At 51.5% G+C, this 16463-nt stretch overlaps 1 protein-coding gene across 1 annotated transcript in view; it reads right to left on the minus strand.

Annotated features, from left to right (window-relative positions):
* Positions 1-12648, minus strand: part of BCL7A (BCL tumor suppressor 7A) — a 31028-nt gene extending 18380 nt beyond the window's left edge. The window contains exons 1-2 of the mRNA XM_021713207.1: positions 12514-12648; positions 8663-8759 (exon numbers count right to left, since the gene is read on the minus strand). Coding sequence (XP_021568882.1) covers positions 8663-8759; positions 12514-12648 — 232 coding nt within the window. The remainder of the gene's footprint in view (positions 1-8662; positions 8760-12513) is intronic.
* Positions 12649-16463: the final 3815 nt, after the last annotated feature.

Raw genomic sequence — 16463 nt, forward strand, 5'->3', positions numbered from 1 at the left:
GATGAGTGGGGGTGGGGACCTCAGCCTCACCATGCCTCCCACAGGGAGCTCTCCCCAGTAAAGTTCTGGATGCTTCTTCCTCCTGAGACCCCTGAGCTGACCCAGGGCTGCCCCTCATGTCTTGTGGGGCAAAGAATTCTGGCGCTGGCCTGACCCTCTCCCAGTGGCCCACTGTGGACAACCCTGGGTCTGCAGGCAGCTAGGGACGGTGGTCTAACGCAATGTAAAACCTGTGGGGGACATGTGAGGCCTAATTCTGGGTGTCTGGCAGTGAAGCACTATGAAGGACACAGCATGGTCCATGAAACATTACTGCCAAAATGTTCCACCCGACTCCATCAAGCCTGTAGGTCGACTTCCACTTGATACGATATAAAAGAGGGAGAACAAGACAGCAGCAGAGGGGGGTATGGGTCTCAGAGATGTGGCAGAATCTCTTCAAGTCAATATCACTTTTTTTTTTAAAGAGACAGGGTCTCATTTTGTTGTCCAAGCTAGAGTGTAGTGGCGTAATCACACCTCACGGCAGCCTAGAACTCATGGGCTCAAGCAATCCTCCTGTCTCAGCCTCCCAGGTAGCTGAGACTACAGTCTTGTACTACCATGACCAGCTAATTTTTTAAATGTTTTGGTAGAGATACAGTCTCATTATGTTGCCCAGGCTGGTCTTGAACTCCTGGTCTGAAGCAATCTTCCTGCTTTGGCCTCCCGAAGTGCTGAGATTACAGGTATGAGCCAGCATGCCTGACTTTTTTTTTTAATTAAAGAGAAAGAGAGAGAGAGAGGAGATTATTATAGAATAAAGAAAGCTTGGCTGGGCGTGGTGGCTCACCTCTATAATCCCAGCACTTTGGAAAGCTGAGGTGAAAGGATTGCCTGAGCCCATGTGTTCGAGACCAGCAGGCAACCTGGTAAGACCTCATTTCTACAATAAATCAAAAAATCAGCCAGGTATAGTGGTACGTGCCTGTAGTTCCAGCTACGTGGAAGGCTGAGGCGGAAGGATCACCTGAGCCCAGCAGGTCAAGACTGTGGTAGTTGAGTATGCCACTGCCCTTCAGCCTGGGCAACAGAATGAGTCTCCAACTCAAAAGAAAAAGAAAAGAAAGCTAAGGCCGGGCACCAATGACCATGATTGCCCAATTGCCCTCCAGCCTGAGCAACAGAGTGACAGTCTGACTCAAAAAAAAAACAAAAAAACCTCAGGCATGGTGATTCACACCTGTAATCCCAGCACTTTGGGAGGCCGAGGTGAGAGGATTGCCTGAACCCACGGGTTTGAGATCAACCTGGGCAACCTTGGTGAAACCTCATCTCTGCAATAAGTCAAAAAATTAGCTGGGCTTGTTGGCACGTGCCTATAGTTCCAGCTATTTGAAAGGCTGGGGCGGAAGGATCAACTGAGCTCAGCAGGTCGAGGCTGTGGTGCCCGTGAGTGTGCCACTGCGCTCCAGCCTGAGTGGCAAAGCAAGACTCCAACTCAAAAAAGAAGATAAAGCAAAAGGAAGAAAAAAGAGCAACGCAGAGTGGTTCACGCCTATGAGCCCAGCACATTGGGAGGCGAAGGTGAGAGGACTGCCTGAGCCCAGGGGTTCAAGACTAGCCTGCACAACTTGGCAAGACCTCGTTTCTACAATAAATCAAAAAATGAGCTGGGCGTGGTAGCACATACCTGTAATTCCAGCTACTTGGAAGGCTGAGGTGGAAGGATGGCTTGAGCCCAACAGGTCGAGGTTGTGGGGGCTGTGAGCATGCCACTGCTCTCCAGCCTGGGTGACAGAGTGACACTCTGACTCAAAAAAAAAAAGAGAACCAACTAGATATGATGCATGAAAATGATTTGGGGCCGGGCTCAGTGGCTCAGCCTGTAATCCCGCACTTAGGGAGGCCGAGACTAGTGGGTTGCCTGAGCCCCTGGGTTCGAGACCAGCCCAGGCAACTTGGTGAGACCTCGTCTCCACAGTAAATCAAAAAATTAGGTGGGCATGGTAGTGCGCACTTGTAGTTCCGGCTACTTGGAACACTGAGGTGAAAGGATCACGGGAGCCCAGCAGGTAGATGCTGAGGTGGCCGTGAGAGTGCCACTGTACTCCAGCCTTGGTGATGAAGTGAGATTCCAACTCAAAAACAAAAAAAAAGAAAATGATTTGGATCTTGTTTTCACTGTGCCAGCTGCAACCTTTTGGAACAATTGGGGAATTTGAAGATGGTCTGGATTTTATTTATTTATTTATTTTGAGTTGGAGTCTCATTCTGTCACCCAGACTGGAGTGCAGTGGCCGTTCCCGGCCACCACAGCCTCGACTTGCTGGGCTCCGGCAATCCTTCCGCCTCAGGCTTCCAAGTAGCTGGAACTACAGGTGCGTTTTTTGATTTATTGTTGAGATGAGGTCTCGCCAAGTTGCCCAGGCGGGTCTCAAACCCCTGGGCTCAGGCAATCCACTCACCTCAGCCTCCCAAAGGCGCGGGATTACAGGCTGAGCCACCGAGCCCGGCTGATGGCCTGGGTTTTAAAAGCTATTAAGGAATTGTTAATTTTGTCAGAAGTGATCACGGTCGAAATGTCATCTTTTAGCAATGCATACCAAAATGTTTATGTATAGACTTAAAGGTCATGAGTGAGGGAAACTTACTTTAAAAATGCTCAGCGCAGGTTGCATACAACTGTTAGAACTCTCTGAACGTCAAGCTCTAGAGCTGTGTATTTTTATTTATTTATTTATTGAGTTGGGGTCTCACTCTGTTGCCCAGACTGGAGTGCAGTGGCTGCTCCCGGCCGCTGCAGCCTCGACCTGCTGGGCTCCGGCGACCCTTCCACCTCAGCCTTCCCAGTAGCCAGAATTACAGGCACGCACTACCACGCCCGGCTAATTTTTTGATTTTATTGTAGAGATGAGGTCTCGCCGCCCAGGCGGGTCTCGAACCCGTGGGCTCAGGTAATCCACTCACCTCAGCCTCCCAAAGGCGCGGGATTACAGGCTAAGCCACCGAGCCCGGCAAGGGCTGTGTATTTTTATATGCAAATTATACTTCAATGAAAAAAACTTCACATATGAAAAAATAGATGAGCAAATATTGCCACGCGCTCACAGACGCCATGGTGTGGGGATGTGGCTCAGCCTCCTGTTCTCTCCACTGAAACTTTTCATAATAAAAAGGAGGAAGGAAAAAGTGAATTTGCCCATGGCATTCATGGTTGGGCTGCAGGCAGAGCTGAGGGACTGCCCTTGTCCTGTTCCCCCTTCTTGGGCTCAGTGTTATTTCACTTTTATTTTTATTTTCTAGAGACAGAGTCTCACTCTGTCACTCAGGCTGGAGTGCAGTGGCACCATCATAGCTCATTGCAGCCTCAAATGCCTGGGCTCAGTTGAACCTCCAGCCTCAGCCTCCTGAGCAGCTGGAACTACAGGTGCACACCACGATGCCCAGTTAATTTTGTAATGTTCTGTAGAGACGAGGTCTTGTTATGTTGCCCAGGCTGGTCTTGACTTCCTGGCCTCAAGTGATCCTCCTGCTTTGGCCTCCCAAAGTGCTGGGATTACAGGCAGAAGCCATTATACCAGCCTAAAAGAACCAATTTAATTGTTTATTATTGAGTCAGGGTCTCACTCTGTGGCTACTCTGTGGTCCAGCATGGCCATGGGCTACCATAGCCTCCAACTCCGGGGCTCAGATGATCCTTCTCCCCTAGCCTCCCAAGTGGCTGGGACATGTGCTACCATGTCCGGCTAATGTTTTTTTTTTTTTTAAAGAGACAAGGTCTCACGGTGTTGCCCAGGCTGAAGAGAGTCATTTTAAATTGCAGATACCCATGTGGAGGTTTCAAAACATACCATCACAATCTGAAGCTGCCTTTCTGGGCCATGCTGCACCTGTGAACAAGGCCATTTTTGTAAAAAAGAGTGAGAAAGAGACACCCCAACAGACCTGGGCACCTGCTATGTGCCAGGAACTAGGCAAGAACATTTACAGTCACCTTGTTCAATCTTCCCCCCAAACCCCTGGATAGGTGCTGCTGCCACCTTCATTTTATAGAGGGGAAAACTGTGGCTCAGAGCGGCAGTGCCACCTGCTCAGACTGATTTGTCCAGCTCCCGACTCTGAGTCTCTCCTCCACCTCAACCCACCAAGGAAGTGCCAGGCAATCCGGCAGCCCCGCATGAATGAGCTGGATCTTCTTTTACATATACTCTGGGGGGCTCATTACACAAAAGCATCCTCTTGCAAATTCTGGAACTTAAAAACAAAACAAAAAGGATGTATGCCCTCCTGATTTATCCTTCAAGAAAACCTACACTTCATGCCTGTGCCAAGATATGCACGTACTGGGCCGGGCGTGGTGGCTCAGGCTTGTAATCCCAGCACTTTGGGAGGGTGAGGCGAGAGGATTGCCTGAGCTCAACAGTTCAAGACCAGCCTGGGCAACTTGATGAGACCTCGTCTCTACAATAAATCAAAAAATAAGCTGAGTGTGGTAGTGCGCGCCTGTAGTTCCAGCTACTTGAAAGGCTGAGGCAAAAGGATCTCCTGAGCCCAGCAGGTCAAGGCTGCAGTAGCCGGGAGTGTACCACTGCACTCTAGCCTGGGCAACAGAGTGAGACTTGAACTCAAAAAAAAAAAAAAAAGATATGCACATATGTGTATAAGCAGCTGACCCACAGGCCCAGTCTGAGATTATGTTAATTAATGAAAGTAAGCACTAATGTTTAATGAGTGGCTGTCCAAGCCTCGCCTGCTAACCTGGTAACAGTGTGACCCTGGTACCTGGGCTAGCTTCAGCTGAGTCTCATGGACTAAACGGCCAGATGCAGACACCCTCTCTGTCATCTCCTACTGTACTCATTCTCCCATATGAAACCTTCCAGAAAACTCACCAGGTGGCCCACATCCTTCCCTGACCTTCACATGTACATGCACACCCTGTGGTCTGACTTGGCTTTGGCTATTCATGAACTAAAATAGATACGATACTGAGATGGTGAACAGGGTTCCTGTGTCCCGGGACCTGGTTTGTTTGGCATTCTAGACTTTTCTGGCGTGTTCATCCAGGCTGCTCCAGACCGCAACCCTGGATTCTGCTTTCAAAGGACCTTGAATGCCAGCGCTGGTACTGGAAGTTATCGAACTCACTAACTGGGCAAGGACATCACCCCTCTGAGCCTTAGATTTTCCATCTGTAAAATGGGGCTTATGAGATTCAAATGAGGTAATTCATGAAATGGGCACAGTGTGATGCCTGGCACACTGTGACGGTTTCCTTAAACATGAGCTGTTAACATGCCAAGGCTTCTAAGGAACTGTTTTATTTAATCCTCACAGTCACTTTCTGGAACAGGCACTACCACCTCCATTCTACAGATAAAAGCTAAACAGACCTGAAGGTAGAAGTTAAGTAAGTAGCCCAAGATCACACAGCTGGAGGTGGCAGGGGTATGGGAAACAGGATTTGAATCCAGGTGAATCCTGACTTCTGCCCTGAAAGACCCTGAAATTCTATGATCCAACCTCGGTCCTGAGCCAGGCCTGGGGTCTCCTCGATTGAGAGAAAGAGGTTGAGAAGTAACGAGGCTGTACATCCCAGCTCAAGAAAATGAAACGTATCCCAACTATGATCCTGCAGTCAGCCCGGGAGCTTTCTAGACATGTTAAGCAGCAGCAAACCCCCTGAGCTTTTTTATTTTTTTTTAAGAGTCAGGGGCTTGCTCTGTTGCCCGGGCTGGAGTGCAGTGGTGCAATCATAGCGCACTGCAGCCTCGAACTCCTGGGCTCAAGCCATCCTCCCATCTCAACCTCCTGAGTAGCTGGGATTACAGGAGCACGCCACCACACCCGAATGTTTTTGTTTTTTTTTTTCATTTTGTAGAGATGAGGTTTCACTATGTTGCCTAGGCTGATCTCAAACTCCTGGGTTCAAGCACTCCTCCCACCTTGGCCTCCCAAAGTGCTGGTATTAGACATAAGCCACCGCACCTGGCCCCCTCTGTGCTTTTCTGAAGCTAGTTCGGCAACCAGCCAGCCTCCCTGCCCTCAGAGCTGGTGACTGAGTTTTCCAGACCAGTGAGTCTGGGCACATGGGGAAACTACTGGTCTTCCTCCCTCAGAACAACTCAGCCCTGGATCTAGAGGCGTCGGAAACTCCAGCAAACCAATTCACCTAGTTAGTTTCCTCATTTTGTTATTTATCTGATACCGCCTTGCTGTACCAAAGGGTTGGGGTGGTCAAAAGTACAAAGACATTTAAATTAGGATCAAGAGATGAAAAAGGCAGGGGTTGCGGGCTCTTGGCCCAGCAGGCCGACAGGTAACAACAGAGAGGTGGTGAACCAGGTGGGCCTGGAGAGGCCATGCCCTTAAGGGACAACAGCCTCGGCTTCAGACACCCACTGCCTCAGGGAAGGCATGCCTGGGCTGCCATGTCTGATTTCTCAAAGAATGGCAGTAATGCAGATTTCCTGGCTTCTAAATACCGGAAGTGAACTCCATTTTTTTTTTTTAGTCGGAGTCTCACTCTGTTACCCATGGGCTCAGACAATCCTCTCACCTCAGCCTCCTCAAGTGCTGGGATTACAGGTGGTGAGCAACCACACCAGCCAATTTAATAATTTTACAACTTTAGACTGGGCACAGTGGCTAAAGCCTACAATCCCAGCACGTTGGGAGGCACAGGCGAAAGGATTGCCTGATCCCAGGGGTTTGAGACAACTTGGTGAGACCTAATCTCTACAACAAATCAAAAAAACTAGCCAGGTGTGGTGGCGCATGCCCGTGGTTCCAGCTACTTGGAAGGCTGAGGGGGAAGGATCCCCTGAACCCAGCAAGTCGAGGCTGTGGTGAGCATGCCACTGCATTCCAGCCTGGGCATCAGAGTAAAAGACTCCAACTTGAAAAATTAAAAACAAAACAACAACAATAAAAAAAACAACTAGCTGGGCATGGTGGCACATGCCTGTAGTTCCAGCTGCTCGGAAGGCTGAGTGAGGTAGAATGATCACCTGAGCCTAGCAGGTTGAGGCTGCCATGGCTGTGAGTGTGCCACTGCACTCAATCCTGGGTGACAAAGTGAGACTCCAATTCAAAAAAATAAAAATAAAAATAAAAGATAGGGTCTTATTGCTCAGGCTGTAGTACAGTGGCTATTTCACAGGCATGATCACGGCACGCAATATTCTTAAACTCCTGGCTTTAAGCAATTCTCCTGCATCTGCCTCCCTAAGTTATACCTTTTATTTATCTATTTTTTGGAGTTAGAGTCTCACTCTGTCACTCAGGCTGGAGTACAGTGGCATGCTTACGGTCACAGCAGTCTCAACCTACTGGGTTCAGATGATCCTTCTGCCTCAGCCTTCCAAGTAGCCAGAACCACAGATGTGTGCCACTATACTTGGCTAACTTTTTTTATTTACTGTAGAGACAAGGTCTCACCAAGTTGCCCAGGCTGGTCTCGAACCCATGGGCTCAGGCAATCCTCTCGCCTCTGCCTCCTAAAGTGCTGGGATTATGGGCATAAGCCACCATGCCCAGCTAAGTTATATCTTTTAAAATAAAACAGCAAGCCGGGCCTCGGTGGCTCAGCCTGTAATCCCACGCCTTTGGGAGGCTGAGGTGAGTGGATTGCCTGAGCCCATGGGTTCGAGACCCGCCTGGGCAACTTGGCAAGACCTCATCTCTACAATAAATCAAAAAATTAGCTGGGCGTGGTAGCGCGCGCCTGTAGTTCCAGCTACGTGGAAGGCTGAGGTGGAAGGATCGCCGGAGCCCAGCAGGTCGAGGCTGCGGTGGCCGGGAGCGGCCACTGCACTCCAGTCTGGGCGACAGAGTGAGACTCCAACTCAAAAAAATAAAAAAATAAAATACATAAAACAGCAAAGAGGCCGGGTGTGGTGGCAAACACCTGTAATCCCTGCACTTTGGGAGACCAGGGCAGGAGGACTGCTTGAGCCCAGGAGTTTGAGACTTGCCAAAGCAAGATAGCAAGACCTTGTCTCTATAAAAAAAATTTTTTTTTAATTAGCTAGGTATAGTGGTGCATGCCTGTAGTGCCAACTGCTTGGGAGCCTGAACCCAGGAGGTCGAGGCTGTGGTAAGCCGTGATCGTGCCACTGCACTCTAGCCTGGACAACAGAGTAAGACGCTGACTCAAAAAATAATAATAATAAAGTAAAATAAAACAGCAAAGGAGGTTAGGCTGTGGAAGTAGAAGACCAGTTCTCAAGGTACTGGAGGGATTAAGAGGAAGTCAGAAATCCAGTTTGGAGCTTCCCAGCAGCCAAAGCAAAAAGGGAAATGGAAAAATAGTCATTTCTATGATTTATATTTATATTTTCCTAGGAAGGAAAAAGAAGTGTACACTTCAAAAAGTCTTCCTGGGGACACAGGGCTGAGAGAAACATCCCCCATGCGATTCTCAGTCCTTGGTGAGGACTGGGTCTTATTTTGATATTTCTGGCTTTTTAAATGTTTCTTGGCTTGGTGCGCTGGGAAAAGAAACCTCCTCTCCTGCACTGAGCCTTCTCCTTGGCACAGAGGCCTCCCGGTCCTGCCCAGTCCTTCTACCCCTTGCCTGGAATGTGAACAAACCTGCTAGAGAAACAAAAACACAACCGAGAGCTTTGCCAAGGCCCAGGGACCAGGCAGAAGAGGCCGGCAGGCTGCGGGAACTCACCATGCATGTCCATCATCCCTGGCGAGGAGCTGTTCTCTGGGGTAGTCACCTCCGAGCCACATTTCTCATCTTTGCCTTTTTTCTTGTTCTTGTTTTTCTGGAGAGGAAAATGGAACAGAAACCAAGTCACCAAATCACGTGTGTACATACACACTCGAGGCCCTGGGGAGTGGCATGAATATATTATTCTGAATCTTCTTGACGCCCCCAAGCCTCTGGAGGGTTTTCCTGGGCCTGCAAGTGAATGTGTTCCATGAGGGGCTGCATTCTGGGTCATGCCCGCTTTGGAACTGAAGAGCCTCGCGGGGGGGCGGGGGTAGTGGATTCTGAGGCTGGCCCAGCTCGGGCAGCCCGGGAAACAGGCCTGCCCGTCGTGGGGCCATCACCAGTGGCGCGCAAACACCTCAGCGGGCAGGAGCTGCCTCCTCCATTAGGGAGAGTCATCTGGGGAAAAGGCCACCGTCAGCCCAAAGTAGGCACAAACTGATGCCAGGTGAGCTGAGGAAAAGACAGAGGTCACTCATGGCCACCAGCTTCCGGCCCCCTGGGGCTGCCTTTCTTAAAGGGCAGTCAGCCGGCTTCCAGCACACAAATGCAAGAGTCAAGAAGGGAAAACCCTGGGAAGAAGGAGGGAGGAAAGGGATGCTTTCTGTGTGCCATTCCATTCGTGATGGAAATAGGCTGTGTCCACTGGTAAGAGACTCGTTAAATAACTGATGTTGCATTCATTCAACGAAATCAGATGCAACAATGACAGAGGATAAGGCGGCTCTTCATAGACTCATGGAGTGATCTGCCAGAATCTTTTTTTTTTTTTGAGTCGGAGTCTTACTCTGTTGCCCAGGTTGGAGTGCAATGGCAAGCTCACAGCTACCACAGCCTTGACCTCCGGGGCTCAGGCCATCTTTCCGCCTCTGCCTTCCAAGTAGCCGGAACTACAGGCACGTACCACCACACCTGGCTAATTCTTTTGATTTATTGCTGGTCCCGAACCCTTGGGCTCAGGCAATCCTCTTGCCTTGGCCTCCCAAAGAGCTGGGATTACAGGTGTGAGCCACCACACCCGGCTGAAATCTTAACACATTAAAAAATTTCAATATCACCAAGATGTAGAAAAGAAGGTGCAGAACACACAAACACCACCACTGGGGTAGGCAAAGGACAATTGTGAGTGTGTGTTCTTGGGTGCGTTTGTGAGCACAGGCTCCCTTTGGAAGGTTAAACAGAGACTGGAAACACTGGTTGCCTCCAGGGAAGAGAACTGGGTGGTGTGGGGGTGTGTGCACAGGGATAAGAGGGAGATTTATTAAAGAGATATACGGTAAAAGAGCAACATCTGAAGAGTACACAAATCCAACCAGACATTATGTAGACTGGTAGTTGCCGGGGTGGGGTGGGGAGTGACTGCTAACAGTTACGAGTTTTCTTTTTGGGATAATGCAAATGTTCTGGAATTACAGTGAGATGGTTGTACAACTATGAATATACTAACACTGAACTGTACACTTTAAAAGACTGACTTCTATGGTACGTGAGTCGTCCTAACTAAAAAAAAAACAACAAAAAAAAAACTGTTTTCAGGCCGTGCATGGTGGCTCACACCTACGATCCCAGTACTTTGGGAGGCCGAGGCGGGATAATGACTTGAGACCAGGAATTGGAGACGAGCCTGGGCAACATAGTGAGACCTCGTGTCTACAAAAAAAAAAAAAAAAAAAAATCAAAAGATTAGTTGGGCATGGTGGCACATGCTTCTGGTCCCAGCTACTCGGGAGGCTGACGGATTGCCTGAGTCCAGGAGGTCAAGGTTGTAGTGAGCCGTGAGCGTGCCACTGCACTCAGCCTGGGTAACGGAGACTCCGACTCAAAACAAAACAAAACTAAACTAAACTAAACACTAAAAAATCAAAAACACAAACTGTTTTTAAAGTAACCTTTGAATTTTGGTAACCTTTTACCTATTCAAAAGGATGAAATTTTCAGGAGTTCTAAAGCAAAAAATGGGTGCAATCACACAGTAGCTGGGTGCTTAAAACAGAAAAAAGCTCTCTCTCCACAATGCAGATCCCAGTCCCAACCTTCAGAGATCCAGCTGCCTGGCACAGGGCCTGGGAATCTGAATTTTATTGAGATACTCAGCCAGGCCAGGAACCATCATCCTAGGGGGAAAGTGGGCGGGGAAAGGGTGCACTGCACATCACGGTTCAGAGATGAAAAAGGCATTAGCATGTCTCCAGCAGCCATGCTAAGTATTCTCCGTGGTGATATCCTGCCTGTGCTTTGCTGCAGAAACCCCGCGAGCTGGAAGTCACTTCTCCACAGCACAAAAGAGGAATCTAAGGCCCAGCAAGGTGAGGCCACCTGGCCAACAGCAGGGCTGAAGCGGGCGGGCCAGTCCTTCACGACGGCCCATAGATTGCTTCCTCCCTGATCATATTCCACTTGGCACTTCCCTCCTGTCTGTTTCATGAGATTCTATAATTATCTTCCCCGAACGAGATTAGAAATTCCTTGAGAGCAGGGACCACGGCTTCTCAGTGCAACCGGCGTCTCTGCAACATCTCATATGGCGCGCGAGGCAGGGCGCCGGCCAGAGCCAGGCGCTGCCTGCCAGGAGCCTGCCCTGCTCTTCCTCCTGAGATGCGAAGGGAGATGGAGTCTCCATCTCTTTGGGGAGAAGCAGCCCTGGAGGCTCCGTGAGCCCAGACCAGAACCAGAAGGGACGACACATGTCTAACTTCTCAGCCCAGCACTGATCCACTCAGGGACGAGCATGTGATCACAGGGTGGAGAACAGAGTCTCAGCCCTGCCAGGAGACCCAAGCCTTAACCGCCTGGAAGGTAACTGAAGATGCTGGAGGGAGGATTAGCCCGTCTTTATGGAGGAAGCTGGACCCTCGTGCCATCTTGCCTCCCCGAACTCTCTGATCTTGGCTAGTCACTCCAAAGAGTGACTAGAGTCATGTGGGTGAGCCTGAGCCATCTTCCTGGATGAAATTACTGAGTTTCAGTGAACCGGGGCAGCAGGCCAGGAGGGAGGAACAGCCCAGCAAAGGCCTATAGACTGGACTTTGACTGGAAATGCAAGTAGCTGCCCTGGGGTCTTCAGAGGCCCGAAGCTAGAGAACCCTGTCTGCCATCAAGCCCTCCCAAGACGCAGCGCGGCCCCTCGAGCTCCCTCTAGTGGTGGAGGTCAGGATGGCTCTACCCACCGGGCAGCCTCCTGGCCCAGGCATCCCTGCACCAGGCTCTCTAACTCCTGGGGGCTATTGGTCACCACCAGCTTCTACCACCAGAAAGTTCTCCAAGAGCAGAGAGAACAAGCACTTTGGAGCCAGATGGACCCGAACTCGATTCACAGCTCTGGTGCTACCTGTGGGACTCTGGGGAAGCGCCTTACCCTCTCTGAGCCCGTGTCCTCACTTGCACAGGGAAGAGTTAAAAAGATGGACTTGATGGACTCGATGTGAGAGAAAGAAATGGAATGATGCACGTGAAGCCCTAACCCGGGGCCTGGTCGAGGGGCAGGAGCCACACAACGGGGCAGAAGCTGCCTGTCTGTGGGCATCTCCATACCTGCCCCAAACCATGGTGCCCAGGCCCTGGGGAGGGGCTCTTAGCTCAGAAGAAACAACTTGCAGGGACACCCCCCACTTCTGAGGGCCGAACTCTGGCACTGGAATATGGAGATGAGGACGTAGGTCCAGCGGCCTCTCCAGGCCTAAGCTGGGTCCTTCTGCTTCCTGGGGGGGCCTGGGTCCCAAGGTTCCACGACGGAGGGTGGCGGCAGACAACTCCCTATCCCCGTGGCAGGAGAAGCCAACCCCAGGGGACCAGCCCCAGATACTCACATCATCAACCTTTGGCTCCGTCACAGGGACCCACTTGTAGATTCGCAGGGACGTGTCACCGACAGTCACCCACTTCTTCTCCCTGTGGAAGATGAGGAACAGCCTGTTACCAGGGGGCTTCTGGGCAGAGGCCATACTCCCTCGGGGCAGCTGTGACTCGGCCGCTGCTTGGCCCGCGGGCTGAGAGAACGAGTTCCAGATCAGAGACGTGGGTTTGAATCCCAGCTCTGCCTCTTGCTAGTAGGGGCCCCTGGGCAAGCCTCAGTTTCCGCCATCACACCACATGGGGCCGTTGACCCCTCCAGGCTGTTGCCGGAAGGAAATGCTGGCTGAGATTGAGGGTGGGGAGGTGCTATAACCAGGACGCCTATAAATGACAGGGAGTCCCGCAGCACCGCCAAAGCCATGCAGCCATGGGATGGGCACTGCGTTCCTCTGGACAGCAGAGGAGGCTTCAGGCCAGTGGGTAGGACACCCAGGGTTCTCCTGGCCTCTTGGTGATGCTTCTGAGGTCAGGGAAGGAGGCTCGGGAGCACGCAGCGAGGGGCCCACTCTTACTCGGCTGGGTGAGCGCCGGCTGGAGCAGCCGAGTGCAGCCTGGGAGCAGTGGCCTCGGCCCGAAAACAGGTCACACGGTCTGGACCTGTGGGTGGCAGCCAGGCGGTAAGGGACTCGCGCCCCTGGTTCAGGGCTCCTAGTGGCCCTGTCTACACGGCTGCCCTGGCCACATTCCAAACTCCTGAAGGAAGTGTCCAGTTCCCCAACCGTGGGAGGCAGCTTGTGGATAAGAAGGAGACGATGACCAGCCACGAGAAGGGAGGAGGGATGGTTTCCATTCAAGATCCCAACGCCTGCCCCCGCCACGGCCACCCCTTGCCACCGGCACTTTTCAGATTACTGCTACAGCCAACCACCTTCTGTCCCTGACCTTGTACGTGCTGACTGTGTCCCTTCCAGCCCCAGACACCCAGTGGCCATACCCCTGAGGGGACTGAGGTCAGGAGAGCTCCCCAGAGGCAAGAGCTGGGATTGGAACCCAGGCTCCTAACTTGGGGCTCTGCCATCTCGGGAGACACATGAGGTCCCTGAGGAACCGCTGACCGCTCGGTGCGGACACCCGCACGGGCTGTTAGGGCCAGGAGGCACAGCCTCCTGCAGTTCTCTGCAGTTCTAGTGCAACAGTCCCCTAGAACTGGGAACCCCGTGTGGCCAAGCACCATGATCCGTGAACTGCCTGGCACCTGTTTCAGTTTCTCTGCCCAAACCCAGTCTTGGGTCTCCCCCTCCTTGGGTGCACAGCCCTCACGTGCTGCTGTGACACATTACTGCTCCCCACCCTGTGACCACAGGAGCTGCTGGGTACTTGAGCACACTCAAAACCAGACAGCCCAAACCACAGATGCCTCCACCCCCAAACCCTGCACTCGGGTCCCACACATCGCCTGTAGGAGAACACCAAGGCCTGGCTTTTTTTTTTGCAATACCAGTGACCATTTCTCGTACCTTCCACATGCCAGGTACTGCACATACTTGCTTTACTCTTTGCATAACCTTGTGTGGCAGGAAGTGCAAACTTCCTCATGTGACAGATAGAGAAACTGAGGCAAGGGGAAGCAAACTCATTCTCCCTCTTCCCTCTCCCCCTCTGACACCACATTGCTTTTAGGGACGGTCCCTCCGGCCCCCAACCCTGTCCCTTCTGGTGCAGAAAGAATGCAGGGAAGGCAGATATCTGAGTCACCACTCACATGCCTCCTGTTGGCTGAATGGACAAGCCACCACGGCACACTTTCGCCTTCTTGTGAATGATCAGAAGGTGCCTGGAAAGGACACGGCATTCCCAGGAATGCCCTCAGTGACAACAGAATAACCGTCACGATAGCCACTGTACACCAAAGACTTGTTACACGGCAGGCTTCATGCCAAGCACTTGATGTACACGCCTGTTCTCACTGAGTTCCCCAGAAGGCTATGAGAACGGGATGCCTGTCATCACATTTTATAGATGGGGACACAGGAGCTCCAGAGAGGTTGGACCACTGGCTTGTGGTCACACAGACACTAAGTGGCAGAACAAGGATCAGACACAGGCTCTGATCCCAGAGTCCACCTTCTGCTATTCTGTTGCCTGTGAAAATGAAGAATCCATTCTAAGGAGCACATGGGTCGCAGAAGCTGGAAAGAGAATGACAGATTGCTAGAATCCCATGCAAGTGGCCAAAGTCATTCACTACTCACAAGCCCTCGACCAGCTTCCTTGGCCGGGCCCCAGGAAATCAACACATTCGAGGTTTGATTGCATTAAAAAAAAAAAAAGCAGTTGACTCACAACACACAGGACACCTTTCAGGGCAAAAAGTGTGCCAGAGATCTGGGCTCTGCCGGCTGTGAAGGAGCAAGACAGGTTGGCAGCTGTAGCTGTTCCCAGGGAGGCCTCGGCAAGCCCAAGTCACAGACTGGCTGCAGCCAGGTCCTCGTGCCTCCCTCTGTCCCGGCCCCGAGTCGTGCCAGAGATTAGAAACTGTTATTTTTCTGAGTCGGTGTCTCACTCTGTCAACCAGGCTGGAGCGCAGTGGCACGCTCGTGGTCACCACAGCCTTGACCTGTTGGACTCAGGTGATCCTTTCGCCTCAGCCTTCCTAATAGCTGGAACCACAGGTGCGTGCTACCACGCCCAGCTGATTTTTTGATTTATTATACAGATGAGATGTCATCAAGTTGCCCAGGCTGTTCTTGAACTCCTGGGCTCAGGCAATCCTCTTGCCTCTGCCTCCCAATGTGCTGGGATGACAGGCGTGAGCCACTGTGTCTGGCAGAAACTGTTCTTCAGCTGCATTTCTTTTCTTTTTTCTTTTTTTTTTTTTTTTTTTGAGAAAGCAGGATTTATTGAGAGAACAGAAAGGCTCCCACAGTGGGAGGGGACCTAGAGGGGTTGCCCTTCAGCTGCATTTCTGGATGTGGACATCGAGGGGGCCCTTTGGGACAAAGGCAAGAACGTAAAAAACCCGACCTCTGGGCTAGACCTTGGACAGAGGCTTGGCTGGCCGTCACCCAGGAGGAGGGGACCGCGGGACCCAGGTGTTAAGTCACTAAGCAAGCACCAAGGAGGACAAAATGGATTTCACAGCACATCATGCGGGTGCCCCGGTTCAGGGCAGCCGCTGATTTCTCACAACTGCCCCCCGACCCCACCACCCCAGAACACACAGCCTCTCCCCCAACGAGGGTATCATCCCTGCCCCTCCATGAGGGGGATTAAGCTGTACCCATTACTTTAGCTCTGGAATGGCCAACAAGCAGTCCACAGGCGTGTTTTGTTTGGCCTGCACAGTACTTTTAAAAATTTGTATCTACTGCCAAACTTAAAAAAAAAAAATCAGACTCCACCAAAAAAAAATCCCAGATTTCTGGTTATTCTTGAGAACAAGATCAGGGCCCACATGGCCCGAGGAACGACCGCTGGCTCTAGATGGGCTCTTTGGCCTCCTCAGGCCCCCAAACTCTTGCCACTGGTGGGCACCCGAGGATCACCAAGGCCACCCGGCCACACCCCAACCTTGCCACGAAGCAGTTTCCAGCCGTGCCCTGAACCCTCCTGCCTCGATGGCCACTTGTAACCAGCCTGGCTGCAGTCTTTCTTTTTTCCCATCCGACTTTGGCTCCTGGGGTGAAAGGATGAAACGAAGTTCCAACTGTAAGAATATAGCCCCAAATGCTCCTCCCCAACACGGACTCCTATATAAACTGCAACTATCCACCCCAGATTCTCCAGGCTAAGACCAATTTCCAGTGTTCTCTGGGGTCCAGGTCTAAGAGCTAGCCAAGGAGACTACCTTGGGGGTCACCCACTGCCCAAGGGAACCCTGCTGACTTCCTTAAGAATGCTAAATCCCGCCAGGCTCGGTGGCTCAGCCTGTAATCTGGCGCCTTTGGGAGGCTGAGGTGAGTGG

The sequence above is a fragment of the Carlito syrichta genome, unplaced genomic scaffold (assembly GCF_000164805.1).
Source record: "Carlito syrichta isolate Samal-C Ts95f unplaced genomic scaffold, Tarsius_syrichta-2.0.1 Scaffold304341, whole genome shotgun sequence".
Classification (NCBI taxonomy): Eukaryota; Metazoa; Chordata; class Mammalia; order Primates; family Tarsiidae; genus Carlito; species Carlito syrichta.